The 13,383-nt window shown below is 39.5% G+C and overlaps 1 protein-coding gene across 2 annotated transcripts in view; it reads left to right on the forward strand.

The window, feature by feature from the left end:
• LOC129729281 (scavenger receptor class B member 1-like) overlaps positions 1 to 13,383 on the forward strand; it is a 64,734-nt gene that overhangs the window by 30,803 nt on the left and 20,548 nt on the right. For both annotated transcript variants that reach the window (XM_055687800.1, XM_055687795.1), the window contains exon 2: positions 1,652 to 1,822. In XM_055687800.1, the coding sequence (XP_055543775.1) occupies positions 1,780 to 1,822 (43 nt within the window). In that variant the 5' untranslated portion in view covers positions 1,652 to 1,779. The remainder of the gene's footprint in view (positions 1 to 1,651; positions 1,823 to 13,383) is intronic.

A 13,383-nucleotide genomic window follows, 5' to 3' on the forward strand; every position in this document is an offset into this window, starting at 1 on the left:
GCTGATATTAGTTTTTTTTACGGGACGACAAGATCAATCAGTGAATTAATTTGAACGATTCATGATCGACGTTACGTGTAAAAATATTACCTAACACCCAATCTACATCTGTATAAATAAGTCAATTCAATTATCGATATTTAAATGAAACGTCTTTCACGAGATACTACTGGACGAGCCTCCTAAATGCACCATTGCGATTCGTTTTGGTGGTGTTAATCCGATGAAGTATTATGATATACTTGTCTGAACGCACGTATATGGCACACATTAAGCTTAATTTATAGAGCAGGTCGTATTTCGTAAGTGTCTTGTGAACATCGTCATCGTTTTTTGGAGTCTGGTTTGAAGAACTGATTGTCATTTTTTCTAATTCTAGTGCTTAAGTCAAAAATGTTTGTACCGAATTGATCAATTTGTGTTATTTTGGTTCGAACTCAATGTAATGAATTAAGTCCGTTTTATTGGGTTGTCTAGTAGCGCAGCCTAAAACCATAAATAACCAATAAAATGATCGACCGTATCGATCTTTGATTATCATTTTTTATTGTAATACTATTTGAATGTATCCGACCTTGCCCGAGTAAAAATAAACTACTTAAACTAATGAGTGTTTTTTTTTAACTGCTCATTTTTACTTTTTGTATATATTTTTTATTTCTATATTCTTTTTAAAAAATATAAAATTTCACAATTTTAATTCAACTATAATATAAAACTTTTTCAAGACAATATTCTTCTTCACACCTTCGGGAGTCTATAAAACAAATGATTTTTATATTGATTGAATATCAAATTATAGTATTAGTGACGTGAACAAATCCGTTTCCATCCAGAAATTTTTAAAAACAAATGGTAGTTGTGCAACAAGTGGTCATAAGTTTGAACCTTAGTTGAGTCAGCCTGGATTTATTCTCAGGTTCCCCCTCCTCTCTCATGCTGTATTCCAATAAAAAGTAAGACCCAACACACAGATTAATGAGTACTCCTTTTCAGGCATTTACCAGGTTCCAAGTTACTTACCACGGTGAGAAAGTACCTCCCTTTCCATCACAGTCATAGGAGATGCAGTTGTAAACTCGGTATCTGGCTCAAGCTCAAAGTGTCGTTCTAATTTTGGTTTTTTTTTATTTGGTTGATCAACATTCGAGACTTAACAGCTTTTTTATTAGACGGTAGAACGATGCCTATCTTAGCGTGTAGTAGCGAAAAATACTTGATACATTTTGCTTACGAAAACTGGACATTATAATTGCTCAAGTGGATTTCGATTAATTCCGTTTGGAGTTCCGGTAGTTTCATCTAATGTGTAACCTTAAAGTATGGTTCACAATATTTCCAGGAGAGCTGACAAATTTCGCTAATGAGCTTTCACATTGAAATTTTCAGACTGACTAACTATTTATATGTGTTCTTCTTCTGATCTTCTAATTGTAGTCATCAGAATTACTTTTATGGCGTAATCTGAGCTAATCACACAGATATAACGGATTTGATTTCAATAAATGATGATTAAAAAATAGTTTACAAGAATCCTCCCTTGATTGTATGACGCGCTTTGTATTCCGTTCAGTTGCTAGTTGAACTCTAGCAGCCCTTTTTCCGTAATAATTGATGCTGACGTTTACCGTTTGATTTCATCTGTTTACAGAGTTTACATCACGATGACTACGGCTTAAAGCGGCAGCGTGTTTTCGTTTGCTGACAGACGACGGTTCGAGGAGGATTGCACTGCACGATTAGATTCCCACGCAAGCGAGAAGGATAAGAAGGAAAGCAATGACGACGACGCCGGGTTTCCCGCTCGATGCCAGCCGAAAACGTAAGTCCACTTAGATTTGTTTACCGCAATGACGAGCCGCAATGATCCGTTTCACATCCATTAGACCACTTTCGGTGGCTGAATGCCAAGAAAAAAAAACAATAAAAATGTCACCGAAAATACTTGCGTCAGCAAGCGATAATTCACCAGCGTCATTCATCGCACCACCAGTAGGGATCCCGAGGGTTGAAACCTCCCTCACTCGAGGGTCGGTGTGTGTGCTGCGAAAAATGTTTTGTTTGCTAAACAATCATTCAGCCTGCACCAGCAATGGGAATGTAATCAGGCGGGGTAATCCACACTAGTGAGACTCTCTTACAGGAAATCGAATTAATTTTTTTTATGACAGTTGACCCCTTTGTCAATCTTATTAGCGTTTGCAAGATGCCGGCCGCCGTTGCTGTGTTTGCGCGGGGCCGACTGTACACAAGACGGCTGATTTTTTACGGCCCTGCGGGTGCGGAATACTATTGGAATCGATTAAAAAGCTGTACCTTTTGTGAATGATTATTTACCAGTAATGTGAGAGAAGACAGAGCACAAAAAAAATCACATTACACTTCAAGTGCGTTTTTTGCTCGTGTGCTCGTGCATGACATTCTGTACCTCTGAGAGGAGGTCCACTCAAGGACTCCACACACAGTGTCTCCGGGCTATAAAGTTAAAACGATGAACACACCACGTGCATCCATTGGGGCACTCCACCGCAGAATTGTGCCGCTACCCCCGGGGGAGCATTGGGTTCTTAATTAGGTATGCAGATTGTGAAATCGTGCCTGGACGATTGTGTTAGCACGCCCTCCACCACCGACCGGCAGCTGCTGTTTTGTTCCGGGGGAAATGTCACCGCTGGGAGTTAGGCGGTTTCGAGATGGGATTATGATTTTTTGTCGAGGGAAGTCTTGATTTTGCATCCTCAATAAAACAAAGCAAAACATTGTCTATCGAACAGCTTAGATGGCACGTGTCTAATGTTGATTTTTATTCCCACCCCAACAAATTATTGGAATTTTTCTCTTTGGCATGGAAAGGTAATATTCTCATTTTCGACAAATTCATCATTTTTTTTTGCAGAGTGAGCAGAGTTCAGTGGACTTTATTTTCATTCAATTTTTTCATGATTACACTACATTCTAATCAAGCAGTTGAATTTGTCTATGTTTTTTCACACTGGTATTGTTTGCTGAGTAAATTCGAGCTTACGTTTAGTACTGTGTTGTGTATATAATAAGCATCACGTTGAAAATATTTTGCTCACCGGCTTGAAGCAGCACTGTAAGAACCTACGAGTCTTGTTACGCCTTAGTTGCTGTTAGAAGGTTCAATTGAGTAGACTATCTTTTGTTAGAAACATATTTTGACCAGAAACCCTGCCTGCTTCCACGGTTATCATGAAAAGCTTGCAGTTCCAAATCGCTAAAAAAAACGTTTCTAAAAATCAAAAAGTTTGAAAACGATATACTACCTCAAAAAACTTTGATATTAATGAGAATTTTTGTAGTTATCATGAAGGGATCGAAAAATGTCTCATATAAGGCTTGATATTACAGAAAACCGTCTCCTAAAACCAAAATGCGTACATACATGTTAGAATAAAAAAGGGTTTATAGTAGATGTACAAAACTAAATTCACGCTGTTATTTTTAAACCAAAAATCGACTTTATTTAAAAAAAGTTACCAATAAATCATTCGAAGTATTGCCCATCGTTAGCCACAACTTTGTTCCGCCCTTCTGGCTGGTAACGCCTGAACCGATTTTTACCAAACTTGGTATACGAGTGTCCTTTATAAGGGAGGTGGTGAAGGGACTGTCCTTATAAACAAAAAAGTTATGATTTTTTGTTCAATATAGGGATATTCTGATTGAGTTCGATGATTTTTAGTCCCAGGTCTGAAGGCCGGAAGTTTATGTTCAGAGACCGGAATATGATGTTCGAAACCACTTTTTAAATCCAAGATGGCGAGCCTAAAATACGTAAGAAAAGTTGCTACAACTGGTGTATTAATAAATTTATATTTCATCACTCCGTATTCATCAAGATCATCACTCCGTTTTTGCTAGAGCTGTTCTACCAAATTTGGCACAGGTGTTCCTTGACATGAACAAATGGTTATTGAAATAAACTAAAAATTGCCTTTAAAATAAGACTAAGAAATATTTTTTATGTTTGCTCTCAAAAAATGACAAACAAATGGAAAACGTCTATTTTTTGATAAAAAAACATTAATAATTTTGAGTAGAATTAAGATATTTACGATGTCAGCATTGCAAATTGTTTCTCTTAAAAAGCTCTGAAAGTCGCTCAAAGACAGTTTTAAGGTTAAACTCGAAATAAAAAAGTTAGAGTGCAAAATGTTTTTTTTTTTAGTATTAATCGGTTGTTTGCAAAGATAGAGAAAAACTTTTTTTTACAAAGTTACTAAAAATTACTGGAGTTATAATATTGTAGAACAAATTTTTCTTCTATCTACAAAGCTAAAAAAGTTAGATACTTGATTGCATCTAAAATGTTGGTCACCCTAATTTTTGATAATTTTTCAATAAGCGCTTTATTATATGTAACAACTTTGAGGAAGAAAGTTTTTCTCTAAAATATTGCTATTGATCTCTAGACCCAAATTTCCCCCTAAATTTGGTTCCTGGACCATTCTGCAGTGTCACCAAATTTTCAACTAATTCGGTTCTCATCGTATTACACTGCTGGAGGAGGAGTGCGAGTCAATATCATCGACGACAGCCGTAGCCAATCACTAGGCTGTGCTGTCTTAACGAACAAAATACATGCGCAAGCATGAGCTGTCGTGTACAACACAAGACAGCTTCATTGCCTCTGCAACCTTTATCTGTATGTGTGCTCTCATGCTCAGCTTATTCATGAGGCTGTAAGAGTAGAAAGAGAGAACAGTTATCAGTATACTATTCCACTGCAGTCTTTTTCCGAAGCCTGGTTTCAAACCTCTAATCACACTGGCCGTTTTTCGCACAGCGCTCGGAGTAATCGCATGCATTGAAGTCGATAGCATTCCTCGGTGATGATTTCGTTCGGTTTGAACAGCTCATAATAAATAATACCGGCCTGGTCCCACCGAATACACCAATCCATTTCTGAATACCCGTCACGTACGACGAACCCTTCCATTTAAGAGTACATTACTTGTACAGTTTTTAACATCGAAATTACCATATTTCACGTGACAGTGCCAATCACGGCGCGTTGTTTCACTTAAGGTAGCTTTCCCGGAACCTTTTTTCAACTCGATGCACTTGAATAAAATGTGAAAAGTTAAGCACGTCTCGCAAATGAGGATTATTTGACACAAAATCAAATATTTCACCCAACTAAAAGTATATGACGCCCTGATAAAATCACTTACGTACAATACTCACTAGGGTTTGCAATCCTGGGAACGATTTCCCGGGAAATAGCTTTTCCCGGATTTCCGGATCCCGGGAACAGAAATATTGATTCCCGGGATCCCGGGATTCCCGAGTTCAGCGAAAAATTTTGTATGATTCACTATAGTTTTTTATGCATTATTGCAATTAAATTAAATACGTCAAACTGGTGCGACCTCAAATAAATCATTTAATAAAACTTAAAGTCAGGATAGTATTTAAACGTAAAAATCATCTTTGCATGTTTATTAGTAAGCCTTCAAATGCTCTATGACTGACTTATCTTGAGTCGTATTGAACTGATTATTTAGTATTCTCTCGTTTCCTTCCGGTTTGTCTCGGTCACAGAAAACCACCGAGCGGCGAAATAACGAAATAACGTAGTTAATTAACCAAAAATCTTCCTTTGAATTTTACGTTCTAATCAATAATGATATAAACTCCAAAAGGGTTTGAAATGTTGCTCTGTCAATGAAAACTAGATTTGACACGCAGTTTAGTCAAAATAAATCACAATGGCATAGCAAATATATTTAAATGAAAAAAAAAAGCGAATAGGTTTCCTACCGCTCAAGTAAACAGTAAATATTCACTGTAGTGTAAAAAACATTTTGCCCAAAAAGTCCGTACCGAATAAAGCAAATATTTTCCGCGTCCAATGCCTGCCTAAAAGCCCAAACACAATAGATACGTTTGCGTTGCGTTGACGTTAATTTGACAGAAAATGTATGGGCTAGCTGCCAAATTGCCGCAAACGCAGCCACAACGTATCCATTCATTCAAACATCAGCGGTGATTCAGCAGACATGAGCAAAGTTTTACAGAAGGAAATAAAATTTTTGAGCTTAACGGAAAATCGTCAGCGGATCTGAAGCGACTGTTTGGCGACATGAATACCCTTAGTTCTCCTCTTCTGCAAATATATGCTACAAAAATCGATCACGAATTTTTTATGTTAACTTGAAAATGTTTAGTATTTCGTTTGTTTTTTTTTTATGCGTATTGAGAATGAAATTTTTAACAATTTTTTGTTACCTTTTACTGATGAATTCCATTTAAAATGTCATTTTGCTAAAGAATTTATTATTTCCCGGTTTACGGGAATTCCCGGGAAATTCGAGTTTTCATTCCTGTTTCCCGAGAAATCGGGAATATTGCAAACCCTAATACTCACCATAGGTTTGGAATCGCTTCACTGACTATTGCAACACCTGTTTTGAATATTGCAGCACCCCGAAAACTCACCCAAAGAGTGCAGCTTTATGTAACTCTATTTCCAGATTCCAACTGCTTAGTGAGTGGTTGTGCTATGGTTCGGAATTCGGCCGTAGCCTGGCGCTAGTGCACATGTAGTTTTGAGTATGTTAAATTTTGTAGTAATGTCATTGAAAAGGTCAAGGGCTTTTTATTGGTGAAAATTCTGATTCGAACATCGTGTTACTGAGTATTTTCTACTCAAGACGCCATTTCGGGATTCAAGATGGTGACTTCCGGTTTATGGCCAAATATCATTCAGGAAACCTGAATGATACCCAGAATTCGGAAACCTATTCCAGATGCCATTTTGAAATTCAAGATGGTGACTACTTCAAACTTATCACTTGCGATCCTGAATGCACCAATGTAATGTAACATACAGACTTATGTGAGCTTGGGGTTGTGTCTTTGCACAAAACCCTGCTGTAATTTTTGTAAAATCAATTGGAGAGGGTTTTTTCTGTTTTGTGCCCATTTGGATAGTAGATCTATCATACAGCAATACTTACGATATTAGTTGAAATTACCGCCACTGATGGCGCTTACCGGAGAGCGCAACTTTCTAGGACTTAAGGTGGCTTTTTTCAAACAATTATGAGGTTAGGTTTCATTTCATTTCACGATTTTGAGCGTAAAAACTCAGCTTCCACCTAGTAAATAGCGTTTGAATTGTTACTCGATACATGCGTCAGCGGTGCAAACAATGAAACAATGATTTACACATGTAATTTTAATGATTTTCGAGAAAATTATCCTGCAAAATTCGTGCACGGAGAAGAAGAATCTTAAGAATCGTGGGATAAGTTATGGTCAAAATACAAAGAAAGTTTGCAAACTAGCGCTATACAGCGGTGAAATTCCTTAATAATCTTTCCACCATCCAGAAAACATTGACTTTCTCAATAAGTTTTTTTTGGAAATTGCATCTTACTAACGTTTGCGGTAAAAAAATGGACTTTTTTCAGATGGTTCTGAAAAAAAGCTAAGACAGATAATGGTAATTAGGGTATCAAACGTGGTAATTAGGGTATCGAACGTCTTCGTCAGTGGTTTTCTTCGGCAGGTTTCTGCATAAGATTGCTGCAGAAAAGCTGCCGAAGAAAACCACTGACGAAGACGTATTATCTTATTTGCAAAAAAAATTCTACGCCCTTGCGAGCGGCTTTCCGGAACTGGAACATTCGCCATGGTGGACGAAAACATGTGTGTAGGCATGTTTTCAAGCTCTTTCTTCGTTTTTTTTTTCATTAATTCCTCCTAAGTTTTCGCGACAAAATTGTTGGAATAGATCTTGCGCTTCAAGTTTGCCCAGAAATTCTCGATGGAACGCAGCTGGGGGACGTTTGCCGGATTCGCCTACTTCGGTACCACATCGATATTCAGCCGCTCCATCTCCTCCAACGATCGCTTCGAGTAGCGGGGCCTATGCCAAATCTGGCCAGAACACCGTGTCTTCGCCCTTATGGTGTTTCTTGATGAACGACGCAACTTCTGGCAGGCACTTCGTACTATAAATTTCCCCGTTCATGGCCAGCCCGGAGTGAAAGAAGAGCAACTTTGGCATCCCCTTCTCGCTGATTTGCAGCCACAGCAGCATTGTCTTGGGGAACTTAGTATATCAAATAATTTGCACCTCGAAGCTCACTTCCTTCGTGGGGCAAGTAAATACATAGTGCCCAGCCAGTCGTTGCCATCAAGGGTATGATAGGTCTCGTCGTCCATCACCATTGCCACGTCGCTATTCTCCGGGAAAATCGACTTGACCATCTAATTCAACCGCTGTCGCTGCGTCATTGCCTGCAACTCCGACGTCCACAAAGTGCCGTAAGATGTCCGTTTTTGACGCGGTGGGGTATCGTTCTTTGAACTCGCACACTTCTGAACAGAGTAGCTTCACTTTTTTCGCCATCACAGTTAGAGTTTGACTGATAGAGCTGTCAAATTTTTGTTGCTAACTCATGGGTTACTATGATTGATGATGCATCGGTAGTTTCGTCAGTGCGATTAAAGGTAAACCCATGAAAAATCAGCGCTTTTTGTTCATTTGTTTTTTCTACCGCAAACGTTAGAAGGCTCGAAAAAATCGAGAGATATGTTAGGATCAAAATACGGTGAGTATCATGCTCACTAGTGTCACGTGGCGGTGCAATTTTATACCAAAGAAAGCTGGTTTTGGTCTGCTCTGTTGAACAAATTTACTGAAGACCGCAGTTTTCCAACTGGGCGTTGCAATGCTCAGGGAACCGATTCCAAACTTATGGCGGGTAGTACTAGGCAGTCTGATAAGTACCAGAAAAATGAAACTCGGAGACGTTTAGCCAAAGTCGGTTTTGTTTTTCAACATACTCTCCTTTTAGATCGATACAGCGAGTCCAACGATTTTCTAATTTTGTGACACCTTCCGAAAAGTACTTGATCGGAAAGTCCCCAAAATACGCCTCAGTTCCGGCGAGCTCCTGATTTGAGTAAAAACGCTTACCGGTGAGCCATCTCTTCAGGCTACGGAACAAGTAGTAGTCGCTAGGTGCCAGGTTTCGTGAATACGGTGGCTGAGGAACCAATTCGAAGCCGATTTCATGCAATTTTGCTTGTGCAACTAAGCAGTAATGAACAGGCGCATTGTCGTGATGGTGGAGCGGTTTTTTCTACTTCAAATGTGGTCGTTTTTCGGTGATTTCGATTTTCAATCGGTCCAATAATGATGAATAGTATGCTCCGGTTATGGTTCTACCCTCTTCAAAATAGTCCACGGATATTATGCCATGTGCATCCCAAAATACGGAGGCCATAACTCTCCCGGCCTATTGTTGTGTTGCGTTTTTGAACGCTTCGGAGCACTTTGGTTCGATAAAACCCGCTGTTTTGTCTTTTGCGTTGACTCAGGAGTATAGTAGGGGAACCAGGTTTCATCCATGATTATGAATCGGCGCAAAAACTCGGTCGGCTTACGCAAAAATGATGCCAAATTGTGCAGGGAAGTCTACACACGAATTCGTTTTTGGTCCACTGTGAGCAAACGCGGCATTCATTGAGCGCAGAGCTTCTTCAAGCCCAAAACTGAATGCACGATACTGCTCACGCGTTTCAATGACATGCCTACAGTGTTAGCTACCTCTCTCGATTTCACTTTGGGATCATTCAACATTATATCATGGATTTTTTTGACGTTTTCTGGTGTAGTGACCCCTTTTGGGCACCCAGATCGTTCAGCATCAACTGTGCTTGTACGGCCACAACGAAACTCGGTAAACCACTTAAAAATCGTTCCAATCGACGGTACAGAGTCCGGATAGTACTTAACCAGTTTGGCCTTGGTCTCGGATATTGGTTCGAAATGGCTGCCCTATAAAGAGTTAAGTTTCTTAAGCATTCCTGTGAATTGTGGTGCCCCTAGCGTGACGCATAGCTTGCCAGGTTGGTCGCTTTAACGTTATGTTCACGATAAAACTTATGTAAGCTTTTGAAAATATTTTTTTCTAATTTGAGCTTGAGGGCCACACCTGTGTTGACCCCAGTCATCCAATGATAAGGATTTGTTCTCCGTTATTTGATAGACAACTTCTCCTCAAACGTTATCAGGGCTCAAGCTCCCCTGGGAGCTCCAGCAAATTTAGTAACATTCCTTTTTTTGTTAGGACAAACGCTAAAAATCGCTGAATCAGTACGCTTTGAAAAATCGTAGAAAATTCAAATTTTGCCGTAATGTTCTAAAAATTTGGATTTCGATACCGTCAGTGTTGTTCCAAAAGGGCACTACCAGCATTGAAGTTGAAGTTTCTGTCGAACTTTTTGCCGCTTTTTTTAAAATAGGTGTATAACTTTAACCTTCCGCCTGTCTTTTTTGAATTGCTTAACTTCTTGCCGTCATACGAAATAGAATGGAAAATCTCTGCCATCACGCCTATTCACAAAGCCGGAAACGCTCACGACATTACTAACTACAGACCGATCTCGATTCTCTGTTGTATCGCTAAAACACTCTAACTTTTAATTCAGCAGCCGCTAAACCCATAATAACTCAACCCCAACACAGCTTTGTTAAAAACCGCTCTACTACCACGAACCTTATGGCATACACTGGCTTCCTCAACTCTAGTTTTCTCAATGTTCTCGAGTGGATAGTGTCTACATGAATTTCGCCAAAGCTTTCGATAAGGTACCTCATAAGCTAACACTAAGTAAACTAGAGAAGCTCGGCTTCCCTGACTGGCTCATCTCGTGGCTGCGCTCCTATTTGCGGGGCATATCCGCTTTAGTGAAATATAAATCCGTTGAGTCTAACCGCTTTTCGACATCATCTGGCGTGCTGCAAGGTAGCCACCTCGGTCCTTTAAGCTTCGTTTTATTTGTGAACGACTTGAGTAATCACCTTAAATCTCATCATCTTATGTACGCCGACGATCTGAAGATTTACCGAGTTACGAGTTTTGCGGGGAGGGGGTAATGTATTATTTTTGCCCTTTTTGCGAGGAGGGGGTAAAGACAAATTATTATTGTATCTTTGAGTATATCTTACACTCTTGATATTACATTAAACAGATTTCAAATAAGCTAATCTAACGTCGAGATAAATCTATTGTAGTACTGTAGGGGAGTTGGAGAAAAATTTACTTCTTGCTGACATTTTACGTGGATCGGACACCTACTATCGATTTCTAAGATATTTTTACTCAATATGAGACATAATTTGACTACCACTCTAAGATGTTAGCGCATTACCATTAATGCTCATACATAATCGAAATTATTTCACTTTGTGAAATATATTAAAATTATCCCAAAACCGTTTTCGTAGTTCACCGTTTTGAGCTCAGTTTTTGTCCGATATAAGGTCTGTTTTTTTTAAGATGGGTAATAAAATTCTAATATGTGGACAAACTCTTAGAATTTTGATATTTGGCTTTGAAAACAAAATGGCGTCGAAAAAACATCGAAAATTTCCGATTTTTCCAAAAATTCAAAATGGCGCCACAGTTGCCCCTTAAGGTGAAATGTGTTCAAACTCGGGGAAATTGTCTTTACGTCAAAATACATGAAATAATCATACATAGAAGCCAAGGCAAAAACTGTGTTATTCATAGAAATGAAGACGGAGGACGACGGACGGAGAATTATTTATCACATGTTAATAACTCAATTCGAGTGTGATGTGCACCCCTATTCAAGCACACTTGAGTAATTTCTAGTATTTTCATGTTAACAGGAAAAAAGGAATGCCGGTCAATTCAGGTACGTGGGAAATGACCACAAACTCATCAAATGCTCAAATTTAATTCAACTGATCGAGCTCTGCTGTCTATCAGAGTTCCTAATCTGATAGGTTTTTTTGTCTGAGAAAGTAACCTAAAGATTCAATCTTGGGTCCAATCCTGTAAAACATATTCACATCGGATCTTACTGAGTCATTGTTCTGTGATGGCACAAGCAATTCCGTAGAAGACCTATATGACTTCTTTACCAACTTAGAAAAGAGGAAAATTTCTTCCAATGCATCTGAAAATCAATTGATCACTTTTTTACTTTGAGTTGGCCTGACAAGGCTTAGTACGTGAGACTAATTTACAGTAGAAACATATTTTTAAATTGTATCAAATATGTAAAATATGAGATGATTATATTCTTTCATTAACGTGTATTCTAAGTTTTATTTTAAGTATAAACTTTCGATTTGATTATTCAATTTAATATCAGTTACCCCCCAAGATCTGTTCATTGCACTGAAAATGTTGACGATGCAGTGTAGTTACAAGTAATTCTACATCGGAAGTGAACATCCTCATACTCGCTCTGGGCTATACTCGCAATCCTTATTTCGTAAAAGGCTATAACGCTCACACAAACACGCGCCCGCGACCAGACGATTTAATCAAATAAACGGTAACCACACCAGAGCTAAGACACCGGCGAGTTAAAGTGGCGTGACATGCGGTGATAAAACGAGAAACAACTTCAAAATGCCCATTTAAATGTGTATACCTTTGTGCCGCTACGGGAAAACAGACCCTCGCAGGGTATATCGTAAAAGGAGCAAAAACAGTGCAACAGATTGACACGATACAGTGCCACACTTCGGAGAGCAGCACGTGAAATCTCTTTTTCGCTTCCGCGAAACGTGCCGCATGTGCGTCACTCCGAAACGGAACAGAGCGGCGGCGGGTCAACCATTTAAGGATCGTGTTAAAATGTTAAAAGTGAAGCACAAAACTGATGGAACAAGCAACACTCGAAGAAGTTTGTTAGCCCGGAGCGCGCGAATGTAGCGCGTCCCGCCGAAGAGTGACAAGAAATGGAAAAAGCGCATTAAAAAAACGCACATCAACGACCGCTGACTGGCCGGTTGGCGGTTGGTTGTCACTCGGCAGCAAATGCAAGGCCGAAACTATCATAACACTCACTTGAGCGATGACTAGTTGCTTTTCGCGGCTCGTTTTTTCGTCGCTCTTCGCTCCAACCCATAGACTTTGCTTCGAAAAAAAAAAAAAATACATCCAGCCCACACGCAGGATAATGACTCGCGCTCGATCGCTCGTACCATGCTTGCAGATTTGGACCGCACCGAGGATCCAGTTTGCTGCAACCGAATTGGTGTGAATGCTTACGATAACGAATCGAACGTGCACGACCGCATGCCACGCCATCGCCACCGACGGTAAACATGAAACGGCTGCTGCTCCGATGATCACTTTTCGTTGCGATAGGAGGAAGTGACTTCAACCGGTGTGTTGAATCATGAACGACGAACTCGATTTGCATTTGATTGTTTTCTTTGCTTTGCTTTGTTTTGTTGTTTTTTTGTCTTCAATTTTGCGGCTTAGCACGGGAAGGAAGCACATGGCGAAAGTGTGCAGTTTGCGTGTCTTCCGAAGCGCATTATCGGCCCGTGCCCCCAGATCGAAGGCTGGGAAG

The sequence above is a fragment of the Wyeomyia smithii genome, chromosome 1 (genome assembly GCF_029784165.1).
Source record: "Wyeomyia smithii strain HCP4-BCI-WySm-NY-G18 chromosome 1, ASM2978416v1, whole genome shotgun sequence".
In the NCBI taxonomy this organism is placed as follows: Eukaryota; Metazoa; Arthropoda; class Insecta; order Diptera; family Culicidae; genus Wyeomyia; species Wyeomyia smithii.